Source organism: Triticum dicoccoides, chromosome 2A (assembly GCF_002162155.2).
Source record: "Triticum dicoccoides isolate Atlit2015 ecotype Zavitan chromosome 2A, WEW_v2.0, whole genome shotgun sequence".
NCBI classification, from domain to species: Eukaryota; Viridiplantae; Streptophyta; class Magnoliopsida; order Poales; family Poaceae; genus Triticum; species Triticum dicoccoides.
Genome location: NC_041382.1, coordinates 418,268,165 through 418,286,759, shown reverse-complemented (window position 1 = coordinate 418,286,759; position 18,595 = coordinate 418,268,165). Strand labels below are relative to the sequence as shown.

Sequence of the window (18,595 nt, the reverse complement as noted above, 5' to 3'; positions counted from 1 at the left end):
CGCCCGGCGGCCCCGGCGACCTCCGCCGCCCAACCGCGAGCGCCGCCCGCCTCCAGCCTCGCCGGCGACGCCCGCCGCCCCACCGTCTTCCTGCTGCGCCAGCGTGCGCCGCGCCAAGTCCGGCCGCCGTCTCATGCAGCTCCAGCGAGTTCCCCGTTGATCCTCGTTTTGCGTGCGCCCAGATCCAGATTCGGTTGCTACAGTAACCCTAGGGTTGACCCCGATTTTTCCCTAAGTCTGCATATTATTTTGCATTCTTGCTCATGTCGTAACTCTGCATCCGTAACTCAGTTTTGGGCGTGTAGCATATCAAAATGTTCGTCTCAGAGAGTACATCATTTCGTCCCATTGCATCATTTTCATTTGAGCTCATCTTGATGCCCGAAATGCTGTTGGAAGAGAGCTATTTGAGATAATTGTCAGATCTGCTGCACCAAATAGCTATTTGTCATTTTTGCCATGATTAATGTGTGCATGATATGCTCCTGAGCTCTACATGTGTTTTGTTATATGCTTTGCCATCTTTACAGAGGTGCTATCCATGTATTTTTGTGATATGTGTGGTGACTAGCACAAGCTTGCAAAGTAGTGCATTCGTTAATGCTGATTTCAGGGACTTAGAATTTCACTAAGTCCTTGATCTGTTTTTATCAATATGCCATATGTTCATGTTGTTTCCTAGTGATCCGTGCCTCTTTTGAGGATGATCAATAAGGATGATTTGTTACTATTGTGGTGCTCTATCCATTCATGTCTTTGTTTGCAATTATGGAGCACCCTAGCTTGAGTCAATCGAGCTCTACTTTTGCTATTTCATAATTCCTAGCAGATTGTCTACTTGTTAGCGATTTTGCCGAGGATGTTGTTGTTGATCCGTGCATGCTATGTTGTTGTTCTTGCCATGTCTAGCTTCTATAATATGTATTCTTGATGAGTGTATGCTTGGTTTGTCATGCCATGCTCTGTAGTGAGTGCATCGAGCTCGTAAACATGCCTATTCGTTAACAGATTTGCATGATCCAGTTTTTCTCTAAGTCTATAACCTGATTATGTTTTTGCCATGTTCACATGCTTGCAATTGTATTTTTTGATCCCTTTTGGCTCAAGGTCACTAAGGGACTTTTGTTAAGTGCTTTGAGTAGCTTCATGTCATACCTTGCTTTGCCATGTTAAGTTCCTGTAGCATATAGTTTTCATGCTCCAAAGTGTGCTACCTGATATGAAATTCTAGGCTTGTATTAATTTCACTAAGCCTGAAACATGTTTATCGTTTGCGCTTTTTCCATGCTTGTTTGAACCTGTTAATGGATGAATTGGCCGTAGCTCAGTGTTCATCTTTTGTCAAGCATTATGAGTGGATCCCTGCCATGTATTTTCTTGCCATGTTTGAGTGATGTAGCATATTTATCTTAATGCATTTAGATGGCTACTTGCTGTTTATCGCAGACCATTGCCATATTTGTTTTGCTTGCCATTTCCAAACCGTGCTTCCGATTCCGGTGTTCTTTATATCGATTTCAACCGAAATCACCTCACCTTTCCAATGGCACTCTTGGATTTCCAATTTGAGGCCAGGTTCAATCATTCCTTGTCAAATCTTGCATATGCATCACATATCGCATCCCGCATATCATACCATGTTTGCATCATATTTGTTTGAGCTTTGCACGTGGTTGATTGTGTTCCTTTGCTTATTTGTCTTGTTTGGGTAGAGCCGGGAGACGAGTTCGCTAACGAGGAGCCCGTTGAGTTTGCTTACGAGGATCAAGTCAACTCTGACAACTTTGCAGGCAAGATGATCATACCCTCGAAATCACTTCTATCTTTGCTTGCTAGATGCTCGCTCTTTTGCTATGCCTATGCTACGATGCCTACCACTTGCTTATCATGTCTCCCAAATTGCCATGTCAAACCTCTAACCCACCATGTCCTAGCAAACCGTTGATTGTCTATGTTATCGCTTTTGCTCAGCCCCTCTTATAGCGTTGCTAGTTGCAGGTGAAGTTTGGAGATCGTTCCTTGTTGGAACATTGATTATTATTGGGATATCATTATATTACCTTGTTATTTTAATGCATCTATATACTTGGTAAAGGGTGGAAGGCTCGGCCTCTTGCCTAGTGTTTTGTTCCACTCTTGCCGCCCTAGTTTCCGTCATATCGGTGTTATGTTCCCGGATTTTGCGTTCCTTACGCGGTTGGGTGATAATGGGAACCCCTTGATAGTTCGCCTTGAATAAAACTCTTCCAGCAATGCCCAACGTTGGTTTTACCATTTGCCACCTAGCCTTTTTCCCTTGGTTTTCGCGGACTCAAGGGTCATCTTTATTTTAACCCCCTGGGGCCAGTGCTTTTCTAAGTGTTGGTCCAACTGAGCGATGTCCGGGGCTACCAGGGGCAACTCTGGGCTGGCCTACCCGACGTCTTGCTCATCCGGTGTGCCCTAAGAACGAGATATGTGCAGCTCCTATCGGGATTTGTCGGCACATCTGGGTGGTGTTGCTGGTTTAGTTTTACCCTTGTCGAGGATGTCTTGTAGAACCGGGATGCCGAGTCTGATCAGAACATCTGGGAGAAGGTTTATCCTTCGTTGACCGTGAGAGCTTGTGATGGGCTAAGTTGGGACTCCCCTGCAGGGATTTAAACTTTTGAAAGTCGTGCCCGCGGTTATGGGCAGATGGGAATTTGTTAATGTCCAGTTGTAGATAACTTGAACCTTAACTTAATTAAAATGAATCAATTGCGTGTGTAACTGTGATGGTCTCTTCTCGGCGGAGTCCGGGAAGTGAACACGGTGTTGGAGTAATGTTTGACGTAGGTTGTTCTTTAGTTCTTCGTTCGTGCTTTGCCTTCTCTTCTCGCTCTCTTTTGCGAACAGGTTATCCACCATATATGCTAGTCGCTTGCTGCAGCTCCACATATTACCTTGTCTTACCTATAAGCTTAAATAGTCTTGATCACGAGGGTGCGAGATTGCTGAGTCCCCCTGGCTCACAGATTACTTCCAAACCAGATGCAGGGCCTGATGACTCCGTTCCAGATGATGCGCTTGAGCTCAAGTGGGAGTTTGATGAAGCCTCCCGTCGTTACTATGTGTCTTTCCCTGATGATCAGTAGTGGTGCCCAGTTGGGGCGATCGGGACCATGTCGCTTGTTGGGGTTGATCTTTTATTTTGGTACCATAGTCGGACCATGAGTGTATTGGATGATTGTAATGTTATTATGTACTTTGTGTGACATGGCGAGTGTAAGCCAACTATGTACCTTTCCCCTTATTATCTTTTTACATGTGTTGTTGTGAAGATTACCTTACTTGCGACATTGCTTTCAATGCGGTTATGCCTCTAAGTCGTGCTTCGACACGTAGGAGATATAGCCGCATTGAGGGCGTTACAGTCGACATCGTCGTCGTCAGGAAAGGCGCGAAGGAGATCGGCCTTGTGCGAGGGGGAGGTCTCCCCAGACCCCTCCAGGGTGGCCACCGAGTCCTCCTCCTCCTCGCCAGAATCACTAGAGGACACCACCACCGGAGTCGTCACCACCGGGGCCTTTGAGGGCGCCGGCGGCACAAGGCCACGTCCATCAAAGACAGGCAGGGCAGCGACAATCTTCGCCCCTTCCGGACGGTGCTACAAGGGAACGAAGGCGTCCGACGGGTACTCCTGGTCGTCTCCAACCAAGGAGCGGAGGGCTGCGCCCAGCTCCATGTTAGACAAGGCTTCCTAGTGCAGGCGGAGGTCGTCACCCCTGTCCCCGAGTTTCCATGAGGGGCGTGGGCGTGACTGGAGCGGAGCCACGCGCTGCGCCATGAACTCCTTGATGATCATGGCCCCCATCAGCTTCGCCGTCGTCGGATCGTCAGGCTTCAGGTCGGCGGTCATCCTCTCCAGCACCAACTTTGCCCGAGGATCGTCGAGCTTCGCGCGGAACTACTCGTCGTGAGACGTGGGCATCGCCGTCGGCAGCACCAGCCGGGGGTGAGAGCACTTGGCATCCATCAGGACCCACTTGCTCCTGAAGTTCTCGGCCTTCTTCCCGGCCTTCGAGATCGCGTTGGTCTTATTGGCTGCGACAAAGTTGGCACACCCCAAGCAGGGGCCGTCCTTGGTCCGAAGATAGAAGAAGTGGCGCAGCAGTGCCACGGACGGCATCATCCCAACGTACGCCTCGCAATAGAAGGCGAAGATCAACATGAGGAGGATGGAGTTAGGATGAAGGTGGAGGACGCGAAGCTTGTAGTGGTTGAGGACAGAGTAGAAGAAGTTGGAGAAGGGGGGAACCAACCCCGCAACAACGCTGCTCATGAAGAAGTGATAGAAGGTGCTACCCGAGGGCTCCGGCTCGGCGGAGCCAGCCCGAAGCGCGGTTTTCCTCTTCTCATCACCCGCCGTCGTCATCAGGAGCATGGTGGCAAGGTTCTTCTCCGAAACGCTTGGCGCGCTCAACGCAGGCTCGTACCAGGATGGTGGAGCGACGACCCGAGCTTTGTTGGTCGCCATTGGTGGCGGATTCGGAGGAAGATTTGGGCGGATCTGGAGTCCTTGGGAGCGAGAAGTAAGAAAGGAGATCTGAAGCAAGACGAAGGGGAGCAATGAAGGCAGCGCAGCCCGCGCCAGCCTTTTGTCAGTCGGGCAGTTGCCGAGGCAGCGTGGGGAAGCGGAGACACCCACGTCCCGTCATTCACCACGCGTCAATCAAGGCCGCAGGCTATTGGGGCCCGCGGTGCTCCGCACTTGCCCCTTGGCTTCGCCTCGATGCCAAGTCCGAGCGCGCCTTGGGCCCGGGGGCTACTGTCGGCGTCCTGGGAACGGGGGTCTCCAGACTTGCCTGCCTGCGGCCCACGGCGTGGCTCCTCGAGCGGCCTAGTACGACCCATCTTCACTAGCAAACACTCAAGATCCTCGCGAAGGGTCAAGCCTCGCGAGACGGACGACACAAGACCTCCTCAGGGGCAGCCTCATTAGGCTGGCTCGCGAGGAGCGGAGAGATCAAGGTAAGGGGCACCTCATGAGGTTCCCGTGACGTGAGCCATGACGACCAAGGTCAGGCGGGTACCAGGCGGGCGCCAGCGGGTGCATAGCACCAGTTGCCTCTTTGGTGCTAAAGGAGCAGGCACAAGCGAGGAGTCCCGAGACATCAGGCAAAGGTTTTTATATCGGCGCAACAAGACCAAGACCAGCAAGACGACAGGACGGAGGTCGTCGCGGAGCCCACGACGGCGTCACCACCAGAGCCTTTGACAGGCGAAGACCACCTTTTGTCAAGATAGCTTGTACTAGCTGTCCCCCTTCAAATTGGCCGTTATGGGATCCCTTCCCGCCTAATATTTGAGAAGAGGACCAGGGCCTCTATAAATAGGACTAGCCATCATCATAGGAAGGGGATCGGATCCATTCCACCCTCATACGCACCAGCTCACCAAACTCAAGAACACCTCCCCTCAGGAGGCTGTTCTTCCCTGGTACTTGTTCATCCTCGGCCTACAAGGCAATCCATCACACCACACTGAAGTAGGGTATTACACCACATCGGTGGCCTGAACCAGTGTAAACTCTTGTGTCCCTTGTTCTTCGGGTTCGACGAGCTGAGCCTTGAGATCGTGGTGAGCGCGCGAAATAGGGGGAGGGAGAGATCTTCGTGCGCACCCCAGAGTTCGAACTTTGAGGGTTTTGCCGGAACCCAAAATCCGACATTTGACGCCACGTAGGGGAAGGGAAATATCTTCGTGTGCACCCCAAAGTTCGAAGCTTGAGGATTTTGCCGGAACCCGAAATCCGACATCTACGAGCTGTTTTTTCCATGCCGGCACATTTGAATTCGCCTCTCGTTGGACAGTCAAGTCGACCCATTCGAGAATGCGGACGTGCACGTCCGCCTGGCCGATCCAAACGGATGAAAAGCGGACGAAGCGTGCGTCTGTTTGGGTCCCCCGTTGGAGTTGCTCTAAGGGTCCAAAGCGGACGTGTCCGGACCTGCCCAGGCTCGTCCGCCGAATTGGTCGTAGATGCTCTCAGCCCATAAAGAGAGCCCACCTCAACCTGGCACGGCCCAGCCTCCATGAAATCGCAACAACACGATATAGGACCGAGACACAACATCCCACGAAACTTTGCTCGCAGTTGGCATCGTGTCAGTCTCGACTCGCCGTCTCCCTCCTCCGCCAATCTTTCTCTCTCGCCGCCGTACGTCGTCCGGCGCCGCCCATGGCCGAGTACCACCTCAGCGCGCAGCTCCACGGCCACGAGGATGATGTAAGCCTCTCCCTCTCCCCTGCACTATTCGCCCCGCGTCCGTCGCCTCAGCTCTCCGCTTTGCTTCCCCTGCAAGTATGTACGCGATTCGATCCCACCTGGCCGGCCCGGACGAACCCTAGACGGAGGTTTTGCGGCGGGCGCGGGCCGTCTCGATCTGCTAGTTAGACGCGTTCGCTGGAAGGGCGGCGCGGGTTTGCGTAATTCGACCTAGCTAGCTTGGTTGCCCTCCCGCGGGTTCAGCTTGCCCCCTCCTCCGGTTCAACACCTCCCCACAAGTTTTAGATTTCAATTGCCCGTCCGAATTTAGTTCTTCCCTGCGCATGCTCTTGTGACTTTACTTTCGGTTTGTATAACAGTCGATATACAGGGTTTAGGGGGTGAATATGTAGTGTAAAAATAGCCGGCGGTTAGTCATTGCACTTTGACTTGCTTTTGATACGATATTTGTAGTGAATTTGTGGATCTAGGAATCATTGGTTACTTGGTTTTGCTGGAGTTCTTTTCACGTGTGTAATCAGATGGTTAGTTCCTGTGTTATGTTCCACCAAAAATTCAACAAATTGTCGTGCTTATTTCAGGAATCAATGCTCATCCAGAATGCCACGTTCTGTTTTTCTAACGATGGATGTATGGTTCCAATCATAACTTGCATTTAGCATGTAAATACCAAACATAATACAAAACACCCCTTTATGCAAACCCATGTGTATGTTCAAAGGATAGTAAAAGGGGAGCATGTTAGTATTGAAAATAAAAAAGTGCGTATATGATGATCAACCAAATTTGGAGATAAAGGTGATCCCTGTGTATTAAACGATTATTTTGCTCAAACTGTTAAGAGCTTAGGCAAAGTTTATTTTGCATACGTGGAACGCATATCTGCATCACTAAGTAGTTCGAGACTTTGGGCATTGGTATGTATTCAACCAATAAAGTCAGATCCTTGTCATCAAACTCTTTCATAATTTCTACATTTGCTACACATTTGGTTCTTGGCTAACTTGTCCTTGCTCTTTTTTAATAGGTTCGTGGGATCTGTATCTGTGGTGATGTGGGGGTCGCAACATCGTCAAGAGATAAAACGGTGAGATTCTGGATGCAGGACCCGGAAAAGAAGCGCGAATATGTCCTCTCAAAAACACTTGTAGGACATTCCAGTTTTGTTGGCCCGATGGTTTGGGCCCCACCTTCTGATCGCTTTCCGGAAGGAGCGATTGTTTCTGGTGGCATGGATACGCTAGTATTGCTATGGAATTTGCATACAGGAGAAGTTGTTGGAACAATGAGGGGTCACACCTCACAGGTGACTGGTCTTGCTATCGACGACAACGGTGACATTATATCTTCATCGATGGATTGGTATGTTTTTTCCCAACCAGTGTAATTCCTGTGCAGAACTTGCTTGTATGGCTTCACCATACTTCTTCTTGATTGCTTGTTTGTGCTGATTTCATCCTGAGGGAGATGTAGTGGTGTAACATGAATGTAATGTACTCCTTCTGTAAACTAATATAAGAGCATTTAGATCACTACTTTAGTATTCTAAACGTTCTTATATTAGTTTACGGAGGGAGTAATAAATTATATTTCTTCTATTTGTACAAATTCACACATCGTACTTCTGTTTCTTTCTACACTTCCCTGATAGAAAAGGTTTCCAATGTTACTTGTGTTTAGGCTGTGGTGTATTCAGTATTTTTGGGCATGCGCGTTTATGAATTATACTTTATGCTGTATTTTTTTTGTCAAATGACATAATGGGCTAATAATTTATGAAGTTTCCCCGTTGTAGCTAATGGTTTCTTGCTGTACCCTGACGCTTGTATTATGCACAGTACTTTAAGAAGGTGGAGAGATGGCAATGCTGTAGAAGTTTGGGAGGCTCATAAAGTTGCAGTGCAAACTGTTCTAAAGCTGCCCTCGGGAGAACTATTTACGGGTAGAGCTTCCGATATGTCTTCATTTTCCATTTTTACTAGATTTTTATTATTAATCTACATTGGTGCGCTGGTACCTTGTACTGCTAGTGCGATTTATTATTTTCACTGTTTTCTAGCGTTTCCATAACTGAACCGGTGTCATTGGCTTCAACATCATATGGCATCCTGGTTTATGAATTATGAAATATTTGAGAGCAATTGTGACTGCCCATGAATATCTATAACTAAATTTGTCAAATGGTTGATTAATACTTCACATATTTCCCCTTTTGTATAGGTTCAAGTGATTCCACCATTAAACTTTGGAAAGGAAGGACTTGTCTACATACATTCTCTGGGCATGCAGGTTATTTGTTAACTCCTGATGTGCACTAGTGCTTTTGGCATTTTTGTGATCATCCACACATACTTGATCGGTTGACAAATGTTGTTCCATTGCAGACACTGTTCGATGTTTAGCACAGATGCCAGGGATGGGTATACTTTCTGCATCACATGATGGGTGAGTGATTAAAATATCACCTGACTAGTTCCACTTGCTTTTAAATGAAAGGATGGATCAGTACAGGCTGCTATTATTCTTTCTATATAATTGTACATGAAGATATCATAATTTCTCGTTTAATCTTGGATATTTGTACTAATATCCTGCCAACGGTTTGCTGAAAGGAACTGCTCATCTATTTGGCTTTTCATCATTTTCATTGTCTTCTTACATTTTTGTGCATCAAATGTATTCTTTCAGTTTACAGCTACTCTGTTTACACGATAACATATGATATTTTGTCTGCTCGCAGAACTATAAAGTTATGGGCATTAACTGGCCAACCCCTGTTGGAGATGATTGGCCATACCTCTCTTGTATATTCTGTGGATGCGCATTCATCTGGTCTAATTGCTAGTGGCAGTGAAGATCGCTCTGTCAAGATATGGAAAGGTGATTTATTTTGTCTGCTTTGGAGAATTGTTGTTAAAATGCAGTGGCACTTTTTTTATATAGGATATAATTTATTTATATTTTAATCTAGGTGTGGGCATTCGGTTCTTCCTCTTTTTTCCCCGGTATTTGGTTTTCTAAAATTGACAACTGAGTTAGCCTGGAAATTACTATGAACCGGAAATTGGGTTCACCCAAACCTCGGTTTGCTTTTCGGTTTAAACGGAACTGTAATTCAATAGCAGAACAGGGTGTGCATGCTGTCAAATACTCGGATTTTATCAACAGGTCATGATTGAAATCCAAAATCTTGTTGTTGAATCAGCAATGCAGAGCATACATGATTGCACTTTGCTACCGTCATTGTTGCATGGCACTGCTCCTCTTTGAATCCTTTGAATCGTCTCGTTGACGGTGACAGACTGACAGGAGTGCTAGTCCACTGATGGGGCTGCCGAGTGCAGTGCTGTTGGTCGTTGGGATGGATTGCATGAATGTCGGCTGGTGCTGTGGCGGCTAGTATTGGGCGAAGTGTTCGTAACTTTGTTTCCCTGTGGCCCGTTGACCGTCGTGATTGCATTGGTACGCGAGAGCAAGAGATGGGCCTAGGCACCTAGCTGACTTGGTGGAGATCTTGCTGGGCTTTAGTTGAGATTTTGATGGACTTGCTTTTTGCTAAAGTAGATAAGGACGGTAGCATGGCCCTGGGAAATGGGGCCATAGGACGAGCAGATTCTTTCAGTCCGTTTAGTTAAACTGAACCTAAAACCGAACTGACTGATATTAATTCGGTTTTCTATGCATGGCAACTGATGTATGGACCCCGAGCTGATTTAACATTATATTTTTCTTTTCTTGGTTTGGGTTTATTTTTCACCTTTCTAATTTTTTATTCCCATCCGTACTTGTACCATGTGTTCTGAACAACTCTTTAAACCCTGACCGTTCCATTGGGGTTACTATCCACTCGTCAGCTGGTTTGTCCCCCTATATGCCTCAGTCTAATATTTTCTCCAAACAAAAATAGTCCCAGTCTATGATAGTACTTCCTCTTAAGTGGGATTCTGTTAGAGGCAAAATATTGCATCAGATTCCATTATTATAGGCAAAATATTGTAAATACTTCGACCTCAAACATATTGGGCAGTGGCATATGGGAAAGGTAGTTTGTATTTAGCACGATAATGGAAATTGTGACAATTAGTAAAGAGGGATCTGCTAATTGTCGTTAAGCATCTGTATTCTTGTCTTGATTCCTCCTTTGGCTAGTCCATGAGCAGTTCCGGTCTTCTTTTCTTCCACATTGAAAATAAGAATCCCGATACCCACACACGGTCTTCTTTCACCTGTACCTATGATGATGTAAACCAGTTTCTTGGGCCGATTTGAGTTGTGTGTTTCATGGATGCAGCTAGGATATATCTGTCTTGTTTTTTGGGATAGTATGTTTGGATTCATAATATGAACTATTGTAGAAACGAAATTTATATTGGAGGTGCATTATAGTGCAGTTTTTTTGTTTTAGTTGTTAGTACATAGCAGAATCCAGATTTTTCTCCATGTACCTGGTTATATGACTGTCAAGTAATATAATGCAGATGGAATCTGTGTTCAGAGCATTGAACACCCAGGATGTATATGGGATGCTAAATTTTTGGATAATGGAGATGTTGTTACTGCATGTTCTGACGGAGTTGTGAGGATATGGACAACCGACAATAATAGGTTCTGCAGTGATGAGGAGCTTGCAACATATACCGATATTATTTCTCAGTACACACTAAGCAGGTTGGTTCCTGTTTTTTTTTTTCACATTCTGAAGTTTTGACATCTTCTGCTTAAAGGATCAGTTTTGTTGTCGGATTACTCTATCATGTAATTGTTATGCTAACATTTTAATTTTTAGGCAAGACTTGTTGTCCAAAAATAATAATAGTCGGAACCATGGGGTTAATCATACGTCGACTACTAATTTGACCAAATGATCTTTATGCCTTTTTTTCCTACAGAAAGACTGTTGGTGGACTGAAGTTGATGGATCTACCAGGAGTTGAGGCACTGCAAGTTCAAGGTCATATATCTCATTTTTCTGATACATTACAGGGGTATTGTGTTCATATTTCCATGATGCTCCAACTATTTGTAGTGAATGAGGCTGGGTGTGTTTTCATGAAACATAATGTCAGCATATTATGGAGTTCAAAATTAAAATCGGATTGAAGGTGTACTTGCACACTGAAATAATCTCGAGCTTTTGAAAATATTCATATCTTTCCAATTTGCAATAAACCTTGCCTTCATCATATTTCAGCGCATAAGGGATTAAGGAGATCACAATATAAAAACAATTTTTCTATAAATTCTTTAGTGTCGTGGACTTGTGGTGTATGTAAAGTAATTGACAATATCTAGTCATCACCGCGCGTGTTATTTTTGCATAGTAATGCCATGTTTGTAACTTTTCTTTTGCTCAAGCAGGAAACACTGATGGGCAAACTCTAATTGTTAGAGAGGGCGATAACGGTGTTGCTTATTCATGGAATTCAAAAGAGCTAAAATGGGACAAAGTAAGTACCTTTGTGCATTAGACCTTTCCATAGTATTATATTAAGTTGCTACATCAAAGAATTTGCAAAGCTGAGCAATGTTTACATATTTGGTCTGTTGCTATCTTTAGCTGCTTGATATGCTGCTTGAGTAAAGGACAGACCCAGTGCATAGAAGCTCCCACACAAGGTGGGGTCTGGGGAGGGATTATAGGAACCTAGTCTTACCCCTGCAAAGTGCAATGCAGAGAGGCTGGTTCGAACCCAGGACCTCTTGGCACAAGTGGGGAGGACTTCACCACTGCGCCAGGCCTGCCCTCTTGATATGCTGCTTGAGTAATGTAACTTAAATGCAAGTTTTTATGCAATTTGAGGTATCCGTGAGGCACTCAATGCCTGCAGTAACGGTCCAAATTCACACATACAATCTTCAAATATGATAGGGTTGATGACACATTTATTACACATTAAATGGAACCTAATTTAGCACTCGATATGCTTTTACCACGCTTGACCTTGCAGTGGCATTGTTGCTTTGTTGTATACTCCCTCCGTCCCAAAATAACTAAATAAGCGTCGGTGACTTATCTTGTCATAAACCAAATTGCTAGATTGGTGAGGTGGTGGATGGACCTGGGGATGCTGCACAAGGTCAGGTTTATGATGGTGCTCACTATGACTTCGGTAAGTTATTTTCTCTTTGATGTGTTTCACCGTTAAACTTTTAGGCGACGCTACGCGTCAGCAGAGCAATAATCGAATTGCATTAACCGCCTTGGTAGCCGTTGGCTAGCGTGTGAGACAGCCGTTCGATCTCTTCCTGCGTCAGCCGGGCGCCCCAGTCTGTCCACAACATGGCCCGTGTTGTGTTTGGGGCTTTGCAACAGAGCCATGTTGCACTCCGCCGAACAGTTTTTTTTGCGGTTCATGAAAAAAATGTTTGCAGCGCAACATGGTCTCGCCCCTGTCCTTTGCAACATGGGCCATGTTGCAAATCTCAGGCTGAGCTCGCACACAGGCATGCGTCATGCTCCTCGCGCTGCCCCCGTCCTTTCAACATGGGCCATGTTGCAATCCGAGGCTGATCTCCCACGCATCACGCACGTCGCTCTGCCCCTGTCCTTTGCAACATGGCCCGTATTGGAACTGCAACATGGGCTATGTTGCAAATCCCTGGCTGAGCTCCCACAGGGACAGACAGAAAATCAGTCGGTTGAGTGCTGGCCTTTTCCTAATCTTTTCTGTTTCTTTATAGTATTATTTTTTATATATTTGTGCAGTTTTTAATGTTGACATTGGAGATGGAGAGCCCATTCGGAAACTGCCCTACAATCGATCAGGTATATCACACATTTGTCTTGCATTTAGAAGTTGTTTCTCTGCTATTGTTTCCAGAGTAAAAAAGCAATATTGTGACCCACATAGTTATGTTTAGAAAAATCATCATTTAAATAGTCATCTAACGTGAAGTTTTTTCTCCGCTTGCATGTACTGCACTTTGATTTGATGCTTGAGAGTCTACCACTTTGCTATTTTAAGTACCACCGTCTTACCTATGAATTGTTTTGTGCAGATGATCCATACGCAGTTGCAGACAAATGGCTCCTGAAAGAAAATCTTCCTTTGACATATCGCCAGCAAGTTGTAGAATTCATACTGCAAAATTCTGGGCAGAACAATTTTGTTCCAGATCCATCTTTCCGCGATCCCTATACTGGGGGTAAGCGTGTTAGATTTTATATCTTTCAGCAGTCATTTATAAAATATTAATATATTGCCAGTTTTGGTCTGTTGATGCTTGACTTTATTAATTATGTATCAGGTAATGCATATGTACCCGGGCAACCGTCTTCTTCAAATGGTATGTATTCATGCACACAGTGTTCAATTTGTTACAATAGGTTTTTCTTCCTTTTTCCTCGCATAAAATGTAAATATCTCTAGCATCTTTTGAGAGTCCTGCCATAATGTTCCATACATAATTGCAGGCAGTGCCCCAAAACAAACTTTCAAGCACATACCGAAGGTACGAATGGATTGCTATTAACTGATGATAATCTAATACGAGTACTTGACTGAAACTAAAACATTTAAACTCAACTACCTGTACTTTGTTCTTGTACACACACTAGAAACAAGCTGCCATCAGATTTGAGTTATGATCTATTGCAATTCTCACTCAAAAAAAAAAAACTTCCCTTTGTTTGCAGAACGGAATGTTACTATTTGAGACGGCTCAGTTTGAGGGGATCCTTAAGAAAATTACAGAATTCAGTGCAACACTTGCATCTGACTCGGTAATTTTGAAGCTTATTTCAGTATCTCACAACTTTATTTACATCCTTAAAGATTTATTTTAGAACTATCAAGGTGCTTTAGGTCCATGAACTCCCACATCTCTCACCTTCTTGTTGGCCCTTTTGTTTCTTATAAGCTGCAAGCTTGTGCTGATAATTTTGTCCCTGGCATAAGGAATATAACTTTCTCAGGCAAGTAGTAGTGTGGAAAAGACATGCTACTAAACCACCTCAGGTTCTCAGCATAGTTGAACAAAGTTTGTTCCAGCTATTTGAAGTGCAGAGACATGTGTTGGATGTCCATGTCCATGATGGGTGTGTAATTATGATACTATGCTATGCTGAAGTATGAATTGGATAACTTGACCTTGCTAGCAAAACTGCGAATTTCTTGTGTTTTGGCTTTCTATGGGATGTGATTGAAAAATCTTTAGACGACAATAACCATATCGCTGTCATTTGAGTACTAGTTCATCTAGCACAAAGCTAAAATAATTATGGAGTTATGTGGGCTTAACCACAGCTTAGTTCAGTCTGGTATCTCCACATGGGATTCTTAGAATACAATCATGTCCAAACTTTATGAGGGATTTTAATTTCTATATTATTTCATACTTTCAGGGGATTCACTCTGTTAATAGGGACCATTAATGTCTTACCTAGGCTTAATAATTGACTTTGTCTATTCAGGAACAAAAACATCTATCCTTGTCCGAGGCAGACTTTTCAAGATTAGCTGCTATAGTGAAAGTATTGAAAAATACATCATTTTATCACACAAGCAAGCTTGCAGATGCTGACATCGTGTTGTTGCTAAAAATATTGAAGTCTTGGCCTTCACAGATGATGTTTCCAGGTACATCCCTTCTCTAAAAAACTTTGGGACCGCATTAACACTGTTATCAACATAATGGTTGACTCCAAGCTCTCTGTTTTCACCTGGTGATTAGACTAGACTCTTGAATTCCGATGTCAGTTGAAACAAGAACTAAAACATAAGGAGATTATTGACTGAGTACATCCCTTCTTTCATAGACTCTTAGTCTTATTGAATTACCGTCAGCTATTATAATGTAATAATTACGTTGTTGTAGTTGATAGTTTCAATTAATTGTGGCATGCTCTTTTTTCCTGCCAAAAGTTTGATTGTAGAGCTAAAGTTGTTATTTGGAAAAATGTCAGCTTCTCAGCGTTAAAAGAGAGAAATATAATTGATACATCCACGGATGAGGACAATTTCGTTATAAAGCCTTGGTATTGGTCAAAGAAATCAGATAAAATTCAACCGACCAAGATATATTTTGGTTTCCCAATGTTCTCACCGAAGGTGACAAACTGTTAAGAATGCCGGAGCTTGTTTTCTCCTATGGAGCTATCTTTTACACGTGGATTCTGTTCCAGATGCTTTTTGCAGTAAAACATTCTTATCTAATATTAGTGGGACAGTTGCTTGGGTTTAACAACTAGTGTATTATGTTTGGATATTCGAAGCTGCATTATGTTTTTGATGGAGATGATTTTTGGTTCATCTGAAATAATTGCCCATCTCTCTACCTTACAGTTATTGATTTTCTGAGGATGTTTGTGTTGCATCCTGACGGGGCTACTTTACTTCTTAAGACCATTGAAAGTGGAAACGGTGAGTTTATGCTTGTGCCTGTTAATGCTTTAGCGCATCAGTCTTTCTTGTCTGAGTTTTTTTTTTTGACTCAGTATTTTTGGTTATTATGTTCATTTTAAGAATAGCTGGTAATATTTCTTAGCAAAATGGTCAGCCTTGTTTTGTTTATTGGTACTGAACTAAGATTCTTTACTCATGTTATCAATCAGATGTACTCAGGGAAACTTTCCGTAAGGCTGTAGCAATACCTGTGCACTCACCGAATGTGCTTACAATCCTCAAAGCAGTTACTAACTTATTTGACAACCCATGCTTACACCAATGGTTGAAAACCCATTGTGCTGAGGTTAGTTTTCAAACTACATACACTTATTTTTTATTTCAGCCTATTTATATAATTTTGACTCGAAAGTAGCTGTTGGTTTTATCATTCAATAATTATTACTACAACATCTATTGGTCAATTTCTGGGCCTCTTTTAGTTCATAAAACGAAATTAGATTTTGAATAATTTTTTGGGGGTGGCAAGTAAATTTTGGTGCGCCAAAGTAGTGACTTTTGTTTGCTATAATTTCAGATTATTGATTCTTTCTCGAGCTGCAAGCCGTCTTTTAGCAAGAACGCTCACTTGGCATATGCAACACTTTTACTGAAGTAAGTTTTGAGTTGTGTTATACTTGTACCTAGCCATGCATTGCAATTTTGTTGGTCATGATGCTGGAATATACTTAGCAGGCACACCTGGCAATGCCGCTGATGTCCCTGCATTGATTGATCTTGTCTCTTTTTTTGACTAATATATATATTTTTCTGCAGCTATTCTGTTCTTTCAATTGAATCGAAGGATGAACAAAGTCAGGCACAAATTCTTTCTGCGGCCCTTGAAGTGAGTTCCCATATCTCTGACCTCTGTAAATCACTCTACTCCCTGCAGCCACCTGTGTTTACATTTCTTATCTGGATCCACAGATTGCTGAAGACGATGCCCAAGATGCCGATTCGAAATACAGGGCCCTTGTTGCAATCGGCTCTCTTGTATCCTTTTCGACATTTCATTACGCAAAATAACATATTTATCATGGCAGAGTTTTGAGCGAGGTATCACCTTTGCACGTGCTTCCCTTGACCTGTTTAACCTTTAGATGTTGAACGGCCTGGTCAAGTCCATCGCCCTTGACCTCGACGTGAAGAGCGTCGCAAGCAGCGCAAAAGCTTCCATGGACTTGAAGATCGCCGAAGTCGGAGCTGATATCGAGCTGCTAACAAGATGAGAAAGAGTGTCGTAAATACATTTGAGAGAAAACGAGGAACGCAGTGCCATTGTCATGGGAGTCACTACTGAGCTGCGCTGGGCTGGGCGCAGCGATGCAGTTAAGTAGTGGTAGCAGCCCACATCCGCGCAGGTAGTAGCATAACTTTTGCGTGAGTGCAGGAGAGTTTGCTGCACCTTGTAATCAGGTATCGTGCGAATCCTTCGCTCTGATCACAAAGTTTACTATTTATGCGCACGCAGGCGACTGAGTGCACTTTTACATAATAAGCACTCTACCACATGAAAAGGAAACCCGGCATATTTCTCAACGAACGTGAAACATAACATCGAATCATATCTTATCTAAATACTCCAAAAGCAAAAGGCAGGACAGAGTCGGAGACGCTAGAAGCCAAGTGATCGATCCCTATGCTGCTTGTGCGCTAAAACCACTGGTTAAAAGGATGCACGGGAAATTGCTGGACGGTAATGCCAGCATAATCAGTCTTAACACGATGGACAAAATAGAGCTGGTCGTGCACGACGTTTGACTCATCTTAATTTCCGCTTAAAATTCTTCGTAATAAAAATAGAGTTGCTCTTAGGGAGATCCGTTTGTTGGCTGCATCATCCAGCCAGTGTGAAAGATAGTACCCTCCATTTCTAAATATAAGTATTTGTAGAGATTTCACTATGGACTACATACGAAGTAAAATGAATGAATCTATATTTTAAAACGCATAGATACAAGCGTATGTAATTCATAGTGGAATCTCTTCAAAGACTTATATTTAGAAACGGATGGGGTATTATGAGATGGTAACACTTTTTCAGAGGAAAAGATACGCTCTATTTCCTGCCAAAAAAAAGAGACAAAGTTGCTTGCTGGCTGTATGTAATTCGCCATCTATACACGTCAGCGGTGTAATAAAGGGAGTAAAATGAATGAATCTATATTTTAAAACGCATAGATACAAGTGTATGTGATTCATAGTGGAATCTCTTCAAAGACTTATACTTAGAAACGGATGGGGTATTACGAGATGGTAACACTTTTTCAGAGGAAAGATACGCTCTATTTCCTGCCAAAAAAAAGAGACAAAGTTGCTTGCTGGCTGTACGTAATTCGCCATCTATACACGTCAGCGGTGTAATAAAGGGACCAAAAAATCAATAGACTCCATTGCCGGGATTTGAACCCGGGTCGCCTGGGTGAAAGCCAGGTATCCTAACCGGGCTGGACGACAATGGACCAGTGACAAGTTTCACGAGATATCTATACTATTTGTATAGAATCAGCCCCGCTAACTCCTTTGGGTCATATCCAGAGATTTGTTTTTTTGCTTGATGGTTGCCATTCTTCCCACACACACTTGTCCGCTGTAGTTCATCATTTCTCCGGCATTAAGACCGAGACCAAAAATGAAACCTTATTGACATGATGGGAGTTGTAGAAGACCGAATTGAGATCGGTCGTCAAAAATCAAAGACCCAATTAAGTTTGGTCAGATCGGTCATCTTCCACAGCTGACCCAATAAACCAAAAAAACTGAATTACTCCGCAACTGCCATACACCTCCGAGTCCCACACACTCATGCCTACAACCGTCTAGTCCTATCGATCTCGTGTACCCGGAGTCCTAGACTCCATCTCCTTTGCCCTTCACCCAACTCATAACACTGGGAGTCTCATAAAGTTGCAAGTCTCAACATAAGTGTCTTCCACAATTGCCCCCTTAGTCATGTTTA

General features: G+C 44.1%; 1 protein-coding gene and 1 non-coding gene across 2 annotated transcripts; one reads left to right on the top strand and one right to left on the bottom strand.

Moving 5' to 3' along the window:
- Positions 1-6,085: 6,085 nt before the first annotated feature.
- Positions 6,086-17,131, top strand: LOC119354763 (phospholipase A-2-activating protein-like). The gene is made up of 22 exons (XM_037621509.1): positions 6,086-6,250; positions 7,278-7,612; positions 8,089-8,192; positions 8,471-8,539; positions 8,635-8,695; positions 8,991-9,130; positions 10,729-10,918; positions 11,140-11,201; positions 11,609-11,697; positions 12,288-12,360; positions 12,957-13,016; positions 13,250-13,396; positions 13,499-13,537; positions 13,665-13,702; positions 13,887-13,973; positions 14,664-14,829; positions 15,535-15,612; positions 15,804-15,940; positions 16,172-16,248; positions 16,411-16,480; positions 16,564-16,629; positions 16,737-17,131. The coding sequence occupies exons 1-22, from the start codon at positions 6,203-6,205 to the stop codon at positions 16,863-16,865; spliced, it is 2,265 nt and encodes a 754-aa protein (XP_037477406.1). The 5' UTR covers positions 6,086-6,202; the 3' UTR covers positions 16,866-17,131.
- Positions 17,132-18,024: 893 nt separating this feature from the next.
- On the bottom strand, positions 18,025-18,098 carry TRNAE-UUC. The gene has a single exon. It is a non-coding gene; the product is annotated as a tRNA-Glu (tRNA).
- Positions 18,099-18,595: the final 497 nt, after the last annotated feature.

Bases quoted from the DNA above. Each gene is read 5' to 3' on its own strand.
- LOC119354763 (XM_037621509.1), top strand. From the start codon at position 6,203: ATGGCCGAGTACCACCTCAGCGCGCAGCTCCACGGCCACGAGGATGAT. The intron at 7,613-8,088 runs GTATGTTTTTTC...TATTATGCACAG, and splicing joins ATATCTTCATCGATGGATTG to TACTTTAAGAAGGTGGAGAG. The intron at 13,017-13,249 runs GTATATCACACA...TGTTTTGTGCAG, and splicing joins ACTGCCCTACAATCGATCAG to ATGATCCATACGCAGTTGCA.